The sequence below is a fragment of the Podarcis muralis genome, chromosome 7 (assembly GCF_964188315.1).
Source record: "Podarcis muralis chromosome 7, rPodMur119.hap1.1, whole genome shotgun sequence".
In the NCBI taxonomy this organism is placed as follows: Eukaryota; Metazoa; Chordata; class Lepidosauria; order Squamata; family Lacertidae; genus Podarcis; species Podarcis muralis.
Genome location: NC_135661.1, coordinates 28697454 through 28718773, shown reverse-complemented (window position 1 = coordinate 28718773; position 21320 = coordinate 28697454). Strand labels below are relative to the sequence as shown.

Below are 21320 nucleotides of genomic sequence, written 5' to 3'. Positions count from 1 at the left end.
AAACAAAAGCGCTCCTTAAAGTAAGAAGCACTTGCTGTTGCTTCTCTGGCCTTCAAGGAAGCGTCTCTTTGCATGCTCGGAAACAATGCATGATTCTGACAGGTGAATGCTACCACATAAGGCTGTTTCTGAAGCAGTCCTGGCTCCTCCCATATCTGCCATAGTGGCTGTGCTGGGCAGGCCTTAAAACAACAGACTGACTAAGAGCTTTCCTAGCAGGGCTGACTTTCCAGGAGCCCAACTAATCACATGGTTTTTCTGCTTTAGACACACTCTTTGCCACAATTCTACTTTTGGATCAAAATTGGCTGAGTAGTCTGGAGAGCTTCTTATTACTACTACTACTACTACTACTACTACTACTACCACCCCACCCAACTGGCTGGTTTCCCCAGCCACTCTGGGCAGATTCCAACAAAACATTAAAAATTAAAACATCAGTCATTAAAAATTTCCCTAAACAGGGCTGCCTTCAGATGTCTTCTAAAAGTCAGATAGTTGTTTATTTCCTTAACATCGGATGGGAGGGTGTTCCACAGGGCGGGCGCCACTACCGAGAAGGCCCTCTGCCTGGTTCCCTGTAACTTCACTTTTTGCAGTGAGGGAACTGCCAGAAGGCCCTCGGAGCTGGACCTCAGTGTCCGGGCTGAATGGTGGGGGTGGAGACGCTCCTTCAGACGCTCCTCCCAAAGAACAGGAGAATGACACAAATACCTCTGTAAGTTCAAGGAAGTATGAAATGTGTGCGGGAAAGCAAAGAGAGCATGGCTTTGGGATACTGAGGATGCAATTTTTAAAAAATGGCTTGGCATATTCAGTGGGAGGGCTGTGTCCCAGGAGCCTCAGTGGACTACCCTCTGCTAACACTAGTCCTGATAAGAAGAAATTATTTCTGTGCTCCGAAATATCACTGTGAAATGTGTTATAGGAATTCTAAGGTCTTAAATATAGAATAAATGTTGATAATTGCACAAGGTAAACACACATACATAAGCATATAAACCACATGTCTAAAATAGTACAGGAGAGCAATCCAAAAGCCATCTTGGTTCTCCTAAAGACTCTCAGTATTTCCTCTGCCTCTCTAATCCTCCTTGCCTGATAAATGGCAATCAGAAGAAGTTCCTGAAGGCAATCAGAAGAAGTTCCTCTCCTATATCTATGAACCTCCTTGGTATTAATTGTCACTGTTTGCCCAGATGCTCTGCATTGAGAGATCTCTGACGGCATCCTGATTGTCTTATCAAATGCTAATGTTTTGTGTAAACTGTGTCTGGAACTATGCAAAACTTGCTAAATCCTCAGGTATATCACACCTTGGCCTGCCTGAGCCACAGTAACCCCACCTTGTGCGTGATGTAATTTCTGACTGTTTGTAGCAGGGATGTGCTTCTTCTCCACGCCAAAATGCAAACCCTTAAAAGAGATGTTTCTTCTTGGTTCTGGGTCTCTCTTGCCTCTTTGCAAGCGGGGGGGGGGGGGGGGGGGACTCTGTTGCAACAGAAAAATAAAGATCTGCCTTGCTTTCACTGCATTCTGCCTCCATCCATTCATCTCTGACTGATCGTGAACTTAAGACAAGACTCAGTCCCTTGGGGAGTTGGGCAGTAAAAGCCAACCCACCCCTATTTTTCCTATATCAAATGTGATGAGCGTATTGAGCACCTGATTGGCCCACTGCATCCATTCGCCACTGGAGGAGAGAGAGAAATGCACCATAATCCTAAAGTTCCCAGGAATTGTGCTTTACAAATACTAAAACGCAACATTGCATTTAAAGAAGGGCAATCCACTTAATGGGATCATCGGGGGGGAGGGGTGGGGAGGAAGACGCAGGGCTACTCAGAGCAAGGTCTAGTGGTGCCAAGTTTAAGACAACACAGAATAAAGTTACTGGGGAGGGACACCCCGTCACCCTCAGCTGCTCCTACCATTCCTGAATTGGTTGGATATGCTTGCTGACCTTGCGTCATTCCTGGAGCAAGAGCGCCATCTGCTGCCTGATCTCAAGCATGACAAGTAGTGAGAATTTTAATTTTTTTATTTTTTAAAAATCTATTCCATCATTTACTAGACTGGGGGATGAGGGTAGAGCAGACAGACAGAATGGAGGCACAATACCGAGTCGTGTTCATTTACAAAGCCCTGAACAACATATGTGCAGAGTAACTCAGGGAATTTGTCTAACCCTCTTTTAAAGCCATCAAAGTGTGTAGCCTCTTGCAGGAGAGAATTCCACCAAGTTACACTCAAGAGAAATCCCAGTTCTGTTCAAGCCCTTCATTCCAGAGAGGAGCAGGGAAAGAGTATAATTTTACAGCTAACGTTACTAGAAATGGGGAAAGAAGAAAGGCAGGAAATCCAGGAGAATATTGAGAGACCTGTAAGTGATATGGGGGTGGGGGGAAGACAGCATGGTGTAGTGGGTAGTGTTTTGGGAATAGGATGTAGGAGACCACGGTTCAGATTTCCATTTGGCCATGAAGCTCACTGGGTGACTTTGGGACAGTCACTGGCTCTCATCCTAACCTACCTCACAGGTTATTATTATTATTATTATTATTATACTCTGCCCATCCGACTGGGCTGTCCCAGCCACTCTGGCTGACTTCCAACATAATAAAAACACAGCAAACATCAAACATTAAAAAGTTCTTGATACAGGTAGGTTGTGGGGATTAAATGAGGAGGGAGAACCATGTACACCACCTTGAGCTCCTTGGAGGAAAAGGTGGGATAGAAATGCAATAAATACATAAACTACCAGGGAAGGAGCATGAGCTCAGGGACTCCGGCAGGGTCCAAGGCTGTGACCTAGCCAAGTCTGGGTGTGCCCCACCCTCCACTTGAGCTGCTGAGAAGAATAGATCACACCACTCTGCCCCCTGTGGTTGGCATGGCCATAGAATCACAGATGCATGAGGCCTCAGGATCGTAGGATCCCAGCTTGCTCTATCTGTGATCATTCAGGCTCCAGCATCTAACCTCATGCGACTCCTAAGAGATCACCAGCCCTTTAAGCAAAAGCACATAAAGGGGCATCCTAAATCAATGGGCTGGAGCAACTGCTCTATGAGGAAAGGTTATAGCATCTGGGGGGGTTTCCACTTGTTTCCAGAAAGTGCAGATCAGGGTTCCTATCATCATCATCATAATTTTATTTATATCCCGCCCTCCCCAGCCAAAGTCGGGCTGGCTCAGAGCAGCTAACAGCAATAAAAGTAACACAGCATTCTAAAATCAATATTCTAAAATCAATTCAAAATCAAATGCAACCACTGGGCCAGAATTCTACGAGGATCACCAAAGGAGGGGGTCAGACTGTGCCTTCGCCAAAGGCCTGGTGGAACAGCTCTGAATTGCAGGCCCTGCGGAAAGATGTCAAGTCCCGCAGGACCCTAGTCTCTTCTGACAGAGCGTTCCACCAGGTCGGGGCCACAGCCGAAAAAGCCCTGGCTCTGGTTGAGGCCAGCTCAACAATATGGATGATATTCCACAACATAAATCAACAATAGGGATGATATTCCACAGAACAAGAGAAGGCACACTAAAAGCCCTGCTCTGAGTTACTGCAGAATGGGCTTCTCAGACCTCTGGAACTTGCAAGAGAAGCTCTCCTGCAGACAAAAGATGCTGGACTAGGCAGGCCATTGGTCTGATCCAGAAGGGCTCTTTTTACATTCTTACGGGATTGCACATGACCTCCTGCTGACTTCAGGGTGAGGTTCCTGGCAACCACAAACTGTTGGTTGGCTAGCAAGGCCAGCCAACGTTTTGCTGACCTCTACCTATATTCACTGATAACACCCGGGTTCCAGGTCTGATAAGAATCCCCCCTTGCCTGCATGTTATTTGGTTGCCGGACATGCAACTAGGTCTGAGACGAGGCTGGGGACTGGAGTAGGGGCTGCGTCCTTCATCAAGACACTAGCAGCTTCCTAAAGCAGTAGATGTGGGGGAAATTCACTTATGCAATCCCTAGTGGGAAAGGGGTTCGCCTTCCTCTCCATTTCAGCATTCCGACAATACCTCCAACACATGCACTGGCAGAGTAGTTCAGGAGAAGAAAGCACACAAAATGACTGCAAGAGGTTGCAAAAGAGACCAGCATACAATTTTTAACACCTCAAGCAACCAGGTGCCGGGATCTTTCCAGCCCCAACATAATACGATTCCAACGTGGTGGAGGAGGAGACTAAGGGGGCAGAGAATCTCTGGCCCCAGTTTCAGAAACCAAGAAGCCGAGAGGTGTGTATTATGTTTATTAAGCTATTAATAAAAGTGTAAGGGAAGAACTCTTTTTCCACTGTGACATCAATACCACCCACCAGATTACAATTACAGTTAAGGGGAGATATTGCAATGGCAGGTGCCTGCATGATTTACAGCGGGAGACCCATTCCTAACCTCGTGTCCCAGACACGTACCTATCTTTCTAGTTCATTATGATTATTAATAATTGATACTGGCAAAGTATTGTTTGCAACCTGTAACACAGTCCTTGCTGAAATCCTGGGGCACGTTGGCGATCTAAACTTCCACAGGTCCCTGAGGCATCAGCAGGAACCTCTGTACATGCAGTGGAACCACCATCACATGGATGAAAGAAGCAGGACCCATGTATGAACAGACTGAACCCGTCTTTGGGGCTGAGGTACCAACGTTTTTGAAAGAGCAAAGCTGTGAGCCCTCACCAGGCTATCAGAACTCTCAGCTCTTCAACCCTGTCCTGTTACCTTGTCAGAAAGTACAATGGAGGTAGATTTTCCTGCCCTGCCTTCCCTGATCCCAGCTTTCCACCCATCCTGTCGAAGGCCCTTAAAAACAGCTCAAATTAGCATCACGTCTATTATGGTATAAGCATGAACTCCTCACCCTACTGCAGAAATACAGTGGTGCCCCGCAAGACGAATGCCTCGCAAGACGAAAAACCCGCTAGACGAAAGGGTTTTCCGTTTTTGAGTTGCTTCGCAAGACGATTTTCCCTATGGGCTTGCTTTGCAAGACGAAAACGTCTTGCGAGTCTTGCGATTTTTTTTTGCTCCCCCCCCCCTTTTTCTAAGCCGCTAAGCCGCTAATAGCCTTTTAGCCGCTAAGCCGCTAAACCTTTAATAGCCGCTAAGCCGCTAAACCGCTAATAGCGCTAATCCGCTAAGCCGCTAATAGGGTTGCTTCGCAAGACGAAAAAACCGCTAAACGAAGAGACTCGCGGAACGGATTATTTTCGTCTTGCGAGGCACCACTTTAATGAGTCGCCACCCTGTGGATTTGGGCCAATTCTACTTCACCACCCTGTGCCCCCCAACACCCCAATTTCAGCCATCACTCAAAGCATCTCTTCCTTACCTCGTGGAAGACCACAGCAGGGGGATGTCCCAGCCCAGCTTTAAGGGGCTTCGTGGCACTCCTCCAGGTCTTCCCAAAGAAATGGTGGTAGGTGACATCAAAGAAGGAAAGGCGCAGCTGGAATTCCACGTCCGACATTTCGTCCAACGCTCTCTGCCAGTGGTAGACCAAAGCAAACCATGAGAATGTAAGAAGAACCAAATGGATCGGGCCAGTGGCCCATATAGACCAATATCCTTTTATCACTGTGGCCAACCAGATGCCAATTATGGAATGCCTGCAAGCAGGACCTGAGCACAAGAGCACCCTCCTTTCCTGTGGCTTCCAAAGAAACGGGAAGCTGGGCTGGATAAGTCTTTGGTCTAGTTGACAAGGATTCTTATAAAGTTCTTAAAGATGGAGAGTGCAGCACTAGGAAATTCCATTGCCTCTCTCAAGGCTTGGGTCCAGAGGAGGTGGCCCTTCCAGCAACATGCAGAATGCAGGGTTCATCTACAAGTTCTCAGATTACAAATGGAATTTGCAGCAAACTGTTAAAAACTTAAGAGGAGCCTCCTGGATCAGGCCAATGGCCCATCAAACCATGCATCCTGTTCTTACAGTGCTGCCTCTGACCATGGAGGCAGAACACAGTTGTCAAGGCCAGTAGCAGTGAGTTGATTAGCATGGTCTGTCCATCAGAACAGAGGAGGGCCTATCCTAAGGAGAAAAGGAACTATTTGCACCTGTTTTAACAAATCTCAGGGTTTCCCAAATTTGGGTCTCCAGCTGGTTTTGGACTAAATTCCCGTCATCCCTAGCTAGCACAACTAGTAGTCAGGGATGATGGGAATTGTGGTCCAAAAACAGCTGGAGACCAAGCTTGGGAAACACTGCAAAGTTACTTCTTCCCCAACCTGCTGTCCTCCCGCCAGCCCCATTTATTACAGTCAGATATCAGGGATGATGGGAGTTGTGATCCAAAATATTTGGCGTGCCCCAGGCCAGAAAAGGCGTGCGTAAACTAACTGGTATATGAGAAGGGTAGGATGAACTGAATTTGGTAGAACTTACTCCAAGGTAAGGGATGCGGGTGGCGCTGTGGGTTAAACCAGAGCCTAGGGCTTGCGAATCAGAAGGTCGGCAGTTCGAATCCCCACAACGGGGTGAGCTCACATTGCTCGGTCCCAGCTCCTGCCAACCTAGCACTTCAAAAGCACGTCAAAGTGCAAGTAGATAAATAGGTACCGCTCTGGCGGAAGGTAAGCTGCGTTTCCGTGCGCTGCTCTGGTTCGACAGAAGCGGCTTGGTCATGCTGGCCACATGACCCAGAAGCTGTACGCCAGCTCCCTCGGCCAATAAAGCGAGATGAGCGCCGCAACCCCAGAGTCGTCTGCAACTGGACCTAATGGTCAGGGGTCCCTTTACCTATACTCCAAGGTAATGTCCTGGTTCCCGCTGTATAAAGAAATCAATCTCAGGTTAAATTTTCTGCCAACATTTTTAATGTTCAGATCAGTGTAGTACATAAGCAAAGCAAGGATCAATGGCCCAAGGGGTGTTATGCACAGCGTTGATCCAAGAAACGGCATGCCCCCCTTACGTCCTGATATAAAGACTGTAGAAGGCACCACTTTAGTGTGGCAAGCAGGTTATTTCTTTGGACTGGGCAAGCAAATGGGAACACCTTCTAATGGGCTGAGCCTAAGCTGTCTGTGCCAGTGCTAGACTCTTCACAACCTATGTAACGTAGGAAGTGCCACCACCGGCTCAGGACCAGAAGGGTGGTGGGTGTCTCCTGGAAGGCTGGACGAGGGACAAGCTCCAGTGGTGCCAGGGGCAGAGGAAAGGCTGGCACAGAAGTTGGTGGAGAAATGGGCACAGAGCATCTGGGTGACACGGAAGTGGTTCGGGTGGAGCAGTGGGGTGACACACCTCTGGGACCCCCCCCCCCAGGTTCGAGTCCTTATTTGTAGCTTCCCCTCTGGGTTGTTCCTCCATCTCGCACAGCCCAGACGCTACCTGTCATAACCTGTTGGGCTGCTCCCCATGGTTGTCAGTAGGTAAACCCTCCAATTCTTCCCCATCCTGGTCTGACCAGGTAAACGAATATAGGTAAACGAATATAGGATAGCGGCTTAACGAATGTTTATACTTATCCACTTTAAAGAGAACTGGGTCTATAAGTTTTATATAAAAATACTCACCCACCTTTGCAATATCCCCATGGGGAGTTAAGAGTTTATAGCAAAACTGGCAAAGTACACAGAAGAACATAAATTACAAGGGGCACAGGGCTCCATATAGTATGAGATAGCGCAGAAGACAGCCATGGGTGTGGGAAGTCACATGCAAAGGGGGGAGCTGAATGTGGTTGAATAGGAACTAGGTTAGGATTAAATATTTTTTTTAAAAAGTATCTTGCAGTAATATGAGAGGGCAGGATAGAGAGGGAACAGCTGGCCAGTATCAGAACCAGAGGGAAAGTAATTAAAGTTAACTGCATCTGATTTTTAAACAAGGCGACGTTCTCACTCTCTGTCAAATAGAAAGCAATTGGCCCTTGGAAGTCTTAGCCACCAGCACATTACACAGCAGCTGCTTAAAGCAGGCTCACGTCCTGAAAACTTGACACAGAGATTTGCATAGTTAAGGCAGCGCTCTTGGGTGATGGTAAGGTCAAGAGCCCACACAGCAGCTCTCTGTGTGAACATGGCACTCAGCGCCGCTTAAATTATTCACGGATTGCTTTTCTCATACAAATTTAAATGGGCATCTAATAATACACTTTTTATTTTCATTTAAAAAATAACATTACAGTCAATGGGTTATACGCAAAGCAGTCTGTGCGTAAGCCTGGGCTTCTACTTGTGCAATGGGGCTTCACTTTCCTCCCCTCCTCTCTAAAGCACCCTCATGCATCCTCAAAGTCTGCTTCGGGGGGCGGGGGGTGGCAGGGGGCTGTGGAGCAGACCATAGCCCTTAGACAAAAAAAAGATTAGCCACCCCATCCATCTTAAATATTTACAAGGTTGGCCATGGCAGGAGACGTGTGCTATTGGTGAAGAAATCCGATTAAGCTGGAGCAAAGTCTTATTTATAAATCATGTTTCTAGTCCTCACAGTTAAGAGAAGGTGCAGCAAGTCACCTATTTGTTCCAGGAGGGCAGAGGTTCCCAATTAGCTAAGTACAGCAGACACCCGGTTTTTCAAAAGCTAAGTCACAGACTCCCTACTTTAGAAAATTTTAGTATCTTTATGGTAGATTTTGTTATGTGAATGATGCCACAGACCCCCCAGGTGGGTTACGTGGACCCTCTGGGGTCTGTGGACCACCAGTTGGGAACCACTGCTTTAGAGCATAAGAGAAGTGCCACCATTTGCATAACATAATGTTGTTTATTACTGTACCTTGTATTTTACATTGTGGTTCTGTTCCTGCTTTTAATGCTGTGTTTTTATTCCTGTCTGTCTCATGCTCTCAGCAGGGAAAGGGTGGTGCATAAGAAATAATAACAGCAACAAGAACAACAACTCACCTTGGCCAGGTTTTTAGGTGCTATTAAAGGGAAGTAACTTGCCGTCGATTGTTTAGTTTCATACATGCTGCCCTGGGGAAAGCAGAACCCTCAGACAGCCAGGGAAGTTTAACGTGGCAACTTTTTTATTATTAAAAAGGCGCAAAGTGATGCACAAGTGTGAGTGACCTGAATTTAGGTTTGGAAAAACAAGAAACTGTCAGAAACCAAAACTGACAGATTTTGTCATTCCCTGATCTCCACCACTGTGAAATGAGCCGGGATGGCAAGAGGCAGCCACCGCAGAAACTGGAGTCCTGAAGCCATGCACTTCTAACAACCCACTCCAGTCGGAAGACGATCAGAAGTGTTTTGAGACAGAAACCCTATAAAATGTGCATTAAACACATGCGGCATCTCTTTTGCTTATTGTTTCTTTATCTTACAAAATAATCAGTGAGCAATTTTCCATCCCACCTTGATGTAAAACGGACAGGACCATGGCAGAGGAGGGTCTGAGCACAGGGACTCCCTTTAGGGCCTGGGTCAGCCCACGTCCAAAAGAAGGTATTTTACCTCCCAGCTGCCCCTCGTCTCCAATACCATCAGCAAGGCCAGGATTAGAGCAGAGAGACTTTACCAAGTGTGCTATTAAAGATTTAGTCGCTCTGCATTATTTAGCAGGACAGGGCTTTAAACCCCTGAACACTCCAGCCTAGAGAGTGGCAGGTTCACCTTCTCAGGTCTCTGCCTGCAGGTTGGATAAGGTAGATGGGAGCTGAATCAACCACTTTATACTTTCACAAGGTGGTACGGAAGGGGCTGAACTTTGCCCACTTGCCATCCCACACCCCCTTACACATGAAAGAGGCTTGCTTTAGCAGGTGAATCCTACTTATTTTAAGTGAGATGCACCAGCAGCATCACATACTCTGGAGACAGAAAGACAGGGTAACGAAGGGGAAATGAGAAAGACAGGGCAAGCTGGCCAGATCACATTCTGCCATTATAATGAGAAATCAGTGACAGGGTGGGGAAGTAGGTTCTATGGTATGTAGTTAAAAAATGTAGGTAGGTTTGAGAATGTCCCATGCCAAATTAGATAGATGATAGATAGCTATAGATAGATGATAGATAGATAGATAGATAGATAGATAGATAGATAGATAGATGATAGATAGATAGACAGAGACTGCACCTGCAGCAGCAAAACCAGACGCCTTCATCTGCTCCACCTGCAATAAAACATGTCCCTCCCGTATTGGTCTCTACAGCCACAGCAGGCACTGTAACTCCTTTACCCCTGAAGGCACACTCTTCCATTGTCTCCTGAGACAGACAGATGCCATTGTTGTTGTTGTTGCTGCTGCTGCTGCTGCTAAAAATTCCCAGGAAGGGCTGAGAACTCCTCACATATGTATACAGTGGTACCTCAGGTTACATACGCTTCAGGTTACATACGCTTCAGGTTTCAGACTCTGCTAACCCAGAAATAGTACTTCAGGTTAAGAACTTTGCTTCAGGATGAGAACAGAAATTGTGCTCCGGCGGCGCAGCAGCAGGAGGCCCCATTAGCTAAAGTGGTGCTTCAGGTTAAGTACGGACCTCCGGAACGAATTAAGTACTTAACCCGAGGTACCACTGTACAGCCACATGCACACAAATGATTACACCAAACAGCAGCACCAGTTAAAAATATAAACTGCAGCGGAAGGATGTTTGGCTATCTGAGCACATCTATTTCTTTCTCTGCCAGAACACACGCTTGAGATAGTTCCGATGCCAGACCCCACCCACAGACCCCAAGGTTCCCAGTTCAAGTCCCTGATGTCATCGTCTACACTGCAAACTCCTTTTTTTAAAAAGACCTTTTTCCTCCACCAACAACTTGATGTTGGTGATGGTTACCACTTATAGACACTGATGCTAGTGGGGAATTATCTTTGTGACAGTGGAAGAATCATATTCACTTTGGTGGGGTGGTGTCCTCCATGAGCATTCCATCTAAATGTTATTGCATTGGCATCTTATTGACAACAGCCCCTTGTCATGGTCAGATCACTCCCTGTTGAGATTTAGGTTTTCAGCACCTTCCTCCCTGCAGAGGTGGGGGATCTATTAGGATGGTCTGCCCTCAGAGGCGGATGGATCTAATGGGTTTCCAGACAGCTCTGGGGGACTTTCTGGCTCATATGACTGGCATGCCTATCGAAGCCCCGGGGTTATGGGTTTGTTTTTGTTTTATTATGTATTTTGTATTTTCATGTTGTATTTTTCTGTTGTGAACAACCTGAGGATCTTCAGATGACAGGCAGTTTACAATTTAATAAATAATAATAATTATATTAATAATCTCAGCTGTGATGTGATGCCCCAAATTTCCCTGCACAGACATACTTTTTCTTTTAAAAAAAACAACAACCCTGGTCTTCAAGGGGAGGTGTACCTTACCAGCTTCAATGCATCCCCCTCCACAGACTTCAGGATGAACTGAAATGCCGTTGATTCCCTGGGTGGAGAGTGCCGTCTCCTCTGGTTGTGTGGAGGGACCGTCAAGTTTTGTACAAAGATCCTTTGCCACTCCCCCATCCTGCTGCCTGAAATGCTGGCACCGTTTTCACCTCAGCCACAGAGACTTCTGCCTTTCAAAAGGAAACAAAAAAACAAAGAGGGAATCTGACTCAAGAAACATTTTGGGCTCACTCTCACATTACACGTGTCTTCCTGTGCTATGAAGGTGCATTTGGCTAGGTCCACATAAGTAACTAACCCCTTCAAAGCTTTTGCTAGTCCACACAGCAACAACCTGAAACCTTCCAGTTTACAAACTCTTGCCTGAAGTGGTACCTCGGGTTACATATGCTTCAGGTTACATACGCTTCATGTTACAGACTCCGCTAACCCAGAAATATTACCTCGGGTTAAGAACTTTGCTTCAGGATGAGAACAGAAATCGTGCTCCGGCGGTGCGGCGGCAGCAGGAGGCCCCATTAGCTAAAGTGGTACCTCAGGTTAAGAACAGTTTCAGGTTAAGAACAGACCTCTGGAACGAATTAAGAACTTAACACAAGGTACCACTGTACTTACCTCACTGCTGTTCCCTGCCTCTTGACATTTGCCGCTTGAAGCAGCTGCCTCACTACCCACTGACAGAGATGGCCGTGCATAGGAGCCCACGCTCCACACTTCCTGCCTATGCATTTTCTTCCAGTTTCCAGAAGGAGTAATTGCAACATGGCAGAATGTAAGAAGAGCCTGCCGGATCACGCCAATGGTCCATCTAGTCCAGCATCCTGTTTCTCACATGCTGGCTGGGGCTGGTGGCAGCTGTAGTCCAAAATATCTGTGGACAGTACCAGGTTGGCAAAGGCTGCTCCATCATTTCAGACTACAGGAGTGTTGGCGTGTGGAGTAGGGAATTGTGCTCCCCTTGTACTTCAGGAATATAGGCCAAATCTTTCTTCCTACTGCAGCAGTTTACTAAATGTAAAGGGGTTGGAGCTAACACCCCCTTATCTAGAACAAACGTCTAATTTTATTTTACATACGAATAAAGTGGCTCAGAAGCATTAGGTTCCACAAATCTATGCAAGTGTCTGGATTCCGAACAGCCAAAGGTTATTTTTTATCCTTTGGGTGTGGTTTTTTTTTTGGGGGGGGGGGGGAGAATGTTGTTTTCCTTTAGACCATGGAACACTTTCTTATTGTAGACCTCACACTCTTTTCCTCTCGGTATGTTTTATTACTGACTAGGTAACTCGCAGAGCTGAATCCTATACTTTTTTATTAGCAGTTGTGACAACCTATACTACTTCTTCTGTTTGTTTGTTTTTCCTGAAGCATGTCTGTTGCTATTAAAACTTGATAAGAAATATATGAAAAACAAACATGCAGAAGCATCCAGGAACGTGATTTCCAACTCCATCACTGTCTTTTGTAAACAGAATTCTATATGTATGATAACTGTTTGTGCATTTTCTTTTTACATTGACAACCCTGGGAATTTTGTATTGTAAAGGGCAGTAAAAAAAGGAGGGGGAAGGGGGTAATCTAAAATAAATATTGCCACCTGATTTCACACAATGTATAGGAAGATTTTACCAGGAAGGAGGTGGATGTGTGTGTAAACAGAGCAGTAACAGTGAAAAACACAGGCTTGCTGGGTAAATGCAGGGCTAGGGCATCCAGAAATCCTCTTGCATTCCAGCTGAGGAGTCTAAGGATGACTCACTGCCAAATTAGCCCTGCCTGGAGACGAAGCCAGATAAGTCATTCAAGGGCAGGCAGCTGACCTGCCACCGGGAAAACCAGCACTGTGCACATTCATAGATGACATGCTGGGGTTTCTAGAGCTCATCTGTATAGATGAAATATGCCTGCAGCTCCAGCTCAGGTGGAAGGGGGCACCTTCACATCCTCTTCTTGCTGGCCTTTCTATAGTTTCCTCTTCCCTCCTCTGCCTTCCTCATTGTCGGAGATTTCCCTCTTCCAAGCACCCCTCCTGCCCTAGTTTGGAAATAGGGAGGCACACAAACAAACAAACACACCTTGCCAAAGTCCCAAGATGTGGGGTCAGTCTTCTGACTGCATAGATAAAATCAACATGAGTCTTATGTATGCAGGCATTGTAAGCCAAAGCCAGGCTGTATGTATGCAATGCAGGCCTAGGCCCCATCACTTCAATGAGGACAGGAACCATCTGTACCTAAATAACTTCCTTGGGATGCGAGGTGGGTGGGCAGCGCAGGGCTGCCTCGGATCAAGGTTGAAGTCCTACCAATTTGGGGGGGGGGCATTTTTGACAGGCAGAGGAATCAGCAAAGAAACAGGACAGGTAAATGTGAGAGTAAGACCCACTACAAGGAATGTCAAGAGCAAGGCCTCCCAGCATCATAGCGGCTGACCAGATGTCCCAAAGGGAAATCAGCAAGGAAGATCCAAGCACAAGAGCACTCTCCCTCTTGGAACCTTGATACGTGAAGGAGCACTCTTCCGCAATACTTTCTGCCCCAAGCCCTGCAGTCAACTGAGAGGCCCCTGGCCATAATACTTATGACCAGCACCATGGGCAAGACAGCAATGTGAGACAAGGCATTTTTGGTGGTGGCACTCAATTCACAGCTCCCTCCCGAGAGATTGTCCTCTGCATTAGCTTTCTTCAAGACCAAATCAATTTTCTGTTCGTCTAGGCCTTTGGTTTTTAAGCCAATGTTCCTTCTGAAGTTGGAGCAGACTATTTAGGGGCTCTCCAGACTGCTATTTTATTACAGTGTATTCTACAACATATTCTCGACCCAACAATAAAGAATTAGGGGTGGATTTAATCTACTTTGGTTTGTTCTGCGATGATTCCCCAATGCCACATTATTGCTATCCAGAGGGACTATTGCAAACCAAAAGCGGGACAAAAATAAACCAGAGCATTTGTGGTATTGGACGTGCACAGATTGAAAATGAAGCAGTGTGACTGCCCCAAAACGTTTATAGGGACAAACGGAACTGAAAGCAGGAATGTGTATGACTGCCCAAATAGCATCATGAACATAAATCATAATGAATGTGCAGTAAAAAGAAAATCTGGAGGGGCTCTTAGCGTTGTTGATTTGTGTTTTTCATTTTAGGCTGCTTTTCTTGTATATTTTTTTATATTACATTGTATATTCTGTGCTGTCAGCCACCTTGTGCTTGGAGGAAGGGTTGGAGGAAACTATGCAATAAATTAAATGGCAAGCAAGCTTTTTGAGTTCTACAGAACTGCAAATCATCATGACACTATGGGCAAGTCATCACATAGGAAAACACACAAAAAAATGCACTAGCTGAAGGGAATCTCACTCTTACTCTTCACTGCCTGAGAAAAAAGCAGGAACATTTTAATAATAATAATAATAATAATAATAATAATAATAATAATAATAATAATAATACTGTTGTAGTCTTAACAGCATCTGAAGGGTATTGAGTTCCACATCCTTAATGTATGCCACAGTCTGAACATAACAGTAAACTATGGTTTGACTTAACCAGGAAGTGAGGGAGGGAAGTGGAGAATGTAAAATCTCAGGCAGTCACTGTGGTTATATATATAAAATTAAGTGGTATGTCTTCACTGTACCAATCAGTGTGCAAATATTACCTTTTAAAGTTAAGTACAGTGGTACCTCTGGATGCGAACGGGATCCGTTCCGGAGCCCTGTTCGTATCCAGAAGCGAACGCAACCTGCGTCTGTGCGTGCGGTGATTCACCACTTCTGCGTATGTCATTTTGACCGTCTGCGCATGCATGAGCGGCGAAACCCGGAAGTAATGTGCTCCGTTACTTCCGGGTCGCCGCAGCGTGCAACCCGAAAATACTTATCCTGAAGCTACTTCAACCCGAGGTATGACTAGTAACCTAGCCAAGCTCCCATTTTCTCCCACGCATCCTTATTATTATGTTCAACAGATCTGAACTGAAGAAGAGGTACCATTCACAAATCAATAAAACCAAGTTTTCAGAACACTAATATTTATTTATTTTTAAACTTTCCTTTGTTTGTGCTCTCGTGGCAAACAACACTTGTGGGAAATAGTATAATAAAACCAGCACAAGGTTTGGCACATAAAGACTCCTCCACAACTAATCGGTACAGCTTTATTACATTTATACACGGCCAAAAATGAAAAACAGAGCACTCCCTTCACATTATGAAACTTTTTGGTTAGCATAAACTATATAGAAATTGTGTTCTATATAAATGGTTAGTTGGGTTAGGAACTTGTCTTATTTTGATGCACTGCCTTAACTTCATCTTCCTGGCTAGGGTGGGGTATTTTCTTTTTTTAAGTTTGTACGATGGTATAGGGCAGGGGTTTTCAACCAGTGTGCCGTGGCACCCCGGGTGCCTTGAAGGATGGTCAAGGGTGCCATGGGGAACACTGGCCTCCGTCCCTCTTTCCTCCCTCCTCGGATACCCTTTTGCATCTCTGCCTCCCCAAGGCTTGTGCAGCTGTTTGTTGCAGAAGCCTTGGCTACAAGCTCCCATGGCCAATGGTGCCTCTCGGGCCTGCCAGGGGTGCCAGTTGCCAGGAACTGAGGCAAGCAAGTGGGTGACTGAGAGAGCCCAGGCGGCCGGCCCGCCAGCCCTTGCTGTTGGGAACGGGCAGGCAAGTGGGAGGCCAGGTAGGCAGGCAGCATGTTGGCCTTTCTTGCGCATGCTGTATGCAATGCCTGCCTGGGAAAGGCTGCGCAGAAGGGCAGCCTTTCCACCATGCAGGCCAAGCGGTGCCCGCTGCTGCCACCCAAGTTAAGGAGCTGGCTTTGTGTTCATCTTTGGTCAATCTCCGTCAGGCTGCTTAAGGCTAGGGGCATCTTTTTCCCAGGCCCCTGTGGAGAGGCACAAGGAGGCACTTCTCTTTGGAGCAGTGGAGGCGGCTGCCCAGAGGACTCCCAAGGAGGGGAGGAGAGGAGGCTGAGGGAAACCTCCATCCACAAGGGAAGGTGTTCAAAAAAGGGGAGAGGGGCTGCCAGATCTGCAGGCCAAGGGGACACGGAGCCATGGACTCAAAATTTAAGGTTGGAGACCACTTATAGTATATGGCGATAATTAATAATGATACAGTAATAATAATATAATCTATGGGGTGTTCCATGGAAATTATCAAATTATTTCACCAGTTTGTCTGTGAAGCTTCTTGAGGGCACTGGTGTGTGATTAAAAAACAAACAAACCACCTTATACAGTGGTGCCTCGCAAGACGAAATTAATTCGTTCCGCAAGTTTTTTCTTCTTGCGAGTTTTTCATCTTGCGAAGCACGGTTTCCCATAGGAATGCATTGAAAATCAATCAATGCGTTCCTATGGAAACCGCCTTCAGACCAGGTCCGGGGACAGTCTGTCCCCCGACCTCTTCTGAAGGCTGGGGGGGGGGGCAAGGGCTTTTCTTCCCACCCCCAGCATTTAAAAAAACTTCTCCGCTGTCCCGGGGCGATTTTAAAATGCTGGCGGGTGGCAGCAAAGCCTTCGCTGCCGCCCGCCAGCATTTTAAAATCGCCCCGGGACAGTGGAGGACTTCTCCACTGTCCCGGGGCGATTTAAAAGCCCCCGGGAAGGCAGGAAGGGGGGACCTCTTCTGAAGGCCGGCGGGGGGGCAAAAGTCTTTGGTCCCCGTCCCCCCGCCTGCCTTCAAAAGCCGTCCAGGATAGCGGGAAGCGCTTCCCTGCTATCCCGGACCGCTTTTAAAATGCTGGCGGTGGGGAGCAAAGCCTTTCGGCCCCCGCCGGCCTTCCTGGACCTCTTCTGAAGGCCGGAGGGGGGGAAAGGCTTTGCTCCCCACCGCCAGCATTTAAAAGAGGTCCCCGGAGATTTCCCTATGGGCTTTCTTCCTGTGAAGCAAGCCCATAGGGAAATTCGTCTTGCGAAGCGCCTCCAAAACGGAAAACCCTTTCGTCTTGCGGGTTTTCCGTCTTGCGAGGCATTCGTCTTGCGGGGCACCACTGTATATTAAAGGTAAAGGTACCCCTGCCCGTACGGGCCAGTCTTGACAGACTCTAGGGTTGTGCGCCCATCTCATTCAAGAGGCCAGGGGCCAGCGCTGTCCGGAGACACTTATATTAACAGCATATAAAATGTCAAGAGAGGCCAAGTTGAAAGGAGAGGAGCCAGTGGAACCTTCTAGAAACTAGCGGAAGAATAAGGGAGGGGCAGAGGCAGTTGGCGCCACAGTTCGCGAGTTGGGGGTGTGTGTGAAGGGAATCTGTTAGCCAATCAGCGGGCTCCTCTGTTTTTCCCCAATGGGAAAGGGGCAAATCATAGTACACCCCTAAAGCTATACGAGGAAGGGGAAGCCGGACAGCCAATCAGCGTGCTGCTTTTCATCGCCTCTCTCAATGGGACGGGAGTGCTCGCCCCACTTTCTCCCACCTCCCGTTACCTGCCGCTTTCATGCTCTCCTTCTTTGGGCGCGCAGCCGCCGCCATCTTGTCCGGGCCGAACCACTCGCCTATTGGTTGGAGGGGGGACAGAGCAACCATTCGTCACCAGGAGCCACACGTTGCCTTTCGCCATTGCCCTTCCCCCAGTACCGTTCCATCTCCTTCTAGGGTTTATTCTCCTCTGCCTGTCGTCCCGCCCGCCCTCTCTTTGTCTCCTTGCGTTCCTCTTCCGCCACCTATCCTCCCCACCGAACTTTGCTAAATGGCACGGCCCGAGCCGGCGTGGCGGCCGTTGTAGTAGCATAGGCGTTGCCGCGGCAACGGAGAAAAGGGGCGAGGCCTTAAGCGGGCAGGAAACCGCACGCGCGGGGGAAAAAGAAAATTCAAATTTTAGCTGCATTATATAGCTTAAGAGAATGGAAGCACAAACTATTCTTAGCCTGTCCCTGCTCCTGTGCAATTTAGCAACAATTTCTTTGATATAATTAAACAGCCCGAGAAGCAGCCAATTTTACAATTGGGTGCTTTATTCCTTTCCCCACCTCCCTCCCAGCTATTTTAAAAACTGGTGCAATACCCTTAATTCCAATATTATGTATTTATCCCATTTATACGTGTATCTCAGACTTTCAGCAAAGAAGCTAAAGGAGGCGTGCAAAGTTAACCTGTGCCACTGTCCTTTTCCCCTCACAACAACCCTGTGAGGTAGGCAAGGCTGAGAGGTTGTGAGGCCTATCGTTGCCCACTGAGCTTTGGGCCTAAGAAGGGAAATAGGAAGCTGTCTTATACCAAGTCAGACCAATGGTTTATTGTCCACGAATCCCCGTGGTGGGGTGCGCTCCCGCTGCTCGGTCCCAGCGCCTGCCAACCTAGCAGTTCAAAAGCACCCCCGGGTGCAAGTAGATAAATAGGGACCGCTTACTAGCGGGAAGGTAAACGGCGTTTCCGTGTGCTGCGCTGGCTTGCCAGATGCAGCTTTGTCACGCTGGCCACGTGACCCGGAAGTGTCTCCGGACAGCGCTGGCCCCCGGCCTCTTGAGTGAGATGGGCGCACAACCCCAGAGTCTGTCAAGACTGGCCCGTACGGGCAGGGGTACCTTTACCTTTACCTTTACCTGGGAGAGGCAAGATTTAAATTGGGGGCTTAGTCTCTTCACCCACATGCTACACCAATACTATTCAGTTGTGGCCCTTTATTGGAGAGTCTATTTAGCTGTCATAGCTCAACATTGTTATCTTCCATTAATATATACCGAATCATTTTAAAGCGCAACATCACCAGCATTCATCACCATGCATTTCATACTGCAACCTCCTGGGGCGGGGATTGCCTTTGTAAAGTGCTGTGTGTATTGGCAGGAGTGTGCAGACGTGCAACAATCATCACCACATCTTGTAGAAGTGAATCCCTTACGTTTCTTAGGTGATTCTCTATGAATCAATGTTTATTTCAGTTCCTGAACACTCTTCCAGTTTATTTCCTTACAATTTATACACCTACTGACAAAAACAAACTTCAAAGCAGTTTACAGATGTAGGGTGAGTCCTGATTATGGGAATATGGGGAAGAAAATCTCCTTTTTCCACACTTTATAATCCAAACATTTGCTCAGCAACAAACTCTAGGACAGAGGCTGGTAACCTGCAGCCCTTTAAATGTTGCTGGTCTACCGCTCCTTTCTTATCTGACTGTTGCCCATGCTGATGGAAATAGTCCAGCATTGTAGTGAAGCTTTTTTTAACTCATTGAAACTGAGAAAATAAGATAGAAAAGCTTCAGTTACTAATTTTCTGTGTGCTTGGCCGTCGTTAAAGATGCAGAGGTTAAGTGCAAATTAAATACAGTGACACCACTCTTCATGAGCTTCCCAGAGAACAGGATACCGGATGACTGGGCCTTCTGCACTGAAATACCTACCTTATGGTGAACTCAGGTTTCCATATCAGTTAAAGGAAGATATGTGAAAAAGACAATCCAGAAGGCCTGTAGGAGTGTATGCAGAAATAAGTCCCAATGTGCTCAATGGGGTTTGTTCTCAGAAAGCGGTCAATAAAGCTGCAGATGACCCTATGCATGTATAATTATTTATTATGTAGTGCTCAGTGAGTCTCATTTCCAGGAAAATGCATAGAATTGCAGCCCAGTCCTTCTGATAAGTGTAGATAGGAAGTCCCACTGTGTTCAGGGGAGCTTACTCCCAGGGAGAAATTACAGTTCATCAAGAAGCTTTAACTCTCTTCATTTGGCCTGAATAGAGACAATGGCTTCCTTTCACACTAGATATATTAATTAAAAGCACACACAAGTTAATTACTTTATCATTACCCATACACACATTTAGGTTGCTACATTTTAACTCTTACTGAATCTACCCTATCTGTTCACAAAAGCTTACGCAGCAATAAAATTTGTTAGCCTTTAAGGTTTCACTAAACTCTCTGCTAATTTCATTGCAATAGACTGATGTAACTACCCCTCTCTAGTCATTTTGCACAAGATTCCAAGCCAATCTTCTGCCTGTTTACACGTAAGGATGTGTTCCATTGTGCCATAGGTGCCAGTTCTCTGAGGCCCTGGGTGCCCAAGCATGCACAAAATTCTCCATGAAGAATTGTGGGCAACCACAAATTTTGGTGCCAGGGCTATGCACACTGCATGGCACCCTTGGCCCCAGGCACCCTCGGTCGCAGGGCCAAGTTGGCACTCCTGCACCGTGCTGCTCAGTTGCGCTTACTCCTAGGTAAGTGTGCACAGGATTGCAGAGGGAGAGATCTGCTGGATCAGACTTAATGCCTGTCTAGTCTTCCATCTGTTCCCCTTGCAGTGGCCAACCAGATGCCCCTGAGGTGTCTGTACACATGCCCATTTTCATGTCTCTAAGATTTGTTATTCAGTGGCATAGTGCCTCTGGACTTCAGGTTCCATAGACAGACCTCTGTCTATAACTTTGTGTAATGCAGGGACAGCATGGTGCTCCAGATGTTGTCCCATTAGCCTCAGCCAGCATGGTGAATAGTCAGTGATGATGAAAGGGTAAGGTATGGAGGTCCATCAGTCCCACACTAAAACTATAGAGTCAGTAGCCTTTGCCACATCTCATGGTGCTGAATACCACAGGTTAACCTGTGCAATGTGTTTGACCCACAGCATGTTTACTTGAAAGCCTTGCATTGAAATTCTTGCATTACAGGGGGTTGGACTAGATGGCCCTTGGGTCTCTTCCAACTCTGCTATTCTGATTCTACGATTCTGAAAGTCCCACTTAGAGAAGTGGGGGCTTACCCCCAGATAAACGTGCACAGGACCACAGCAGGGCATAAACGCAGCATCCCTGGGGAAAGATGCTCCAGGCAGAGGAGGGATGTTGCAAGCCAGGGCACCACCTGGGTACCAAATGGGTACCCAGCCTGGGGAAAGATGCTGATGCGGAGGGGATGCAGGCGAGGCGCCTGGCTTTGGTTGCGCAGCCTGCCGGTTACCAGGAGGCGCTTCACAGCCAGCCAATCGCCGCCGCGCGGGGCCCCGGTGATTTGCATGCGACCGATTGACGTCGCCCGGGGGC

The 21320-nt window shown here is 47.2% G+C and overlaps 1 protein-coding gene across 7 annotated transcripts in view; it reads right to left on the bottom strand.

The window, feature by feature from the left end:
- The window catches only part of NPHP4 (nephrocystin 4), a 97321-nt gene extending 79315 nt beyond the window's left edge, over positions 1-18006 (bottom strand). For 2 of the 7 annotated variants that reach the window (XM_028740450.2, XM_077931463.1), the window contains exons 1-3: positions 17757-18006; positions 11295-11485; positions 5347-5499 (exon numbers count right to left, since the gene is read on the bottom strand). In XM_028740450.2, the coding sequence (XP_028596283.2) occupies positions 5347-5499; positions 11295-11432 (291 nt within the window). In that variant the 5' untranslated portion in view covers positions 11433-11485; positions 17757-18006. The remainder of the gene's footprint in view (positions 1-5346; positions 5500-11294; positions 11486-17756) is intronic. The other 5 variants (XM_028740447.2, XM_028740448.2, XM_028740449.2 and 2 more) reach the window with 3 other exon arrangements.
- Between the last annotated feature and the right edge of the window lie 3314 nt (positions 18007-21320).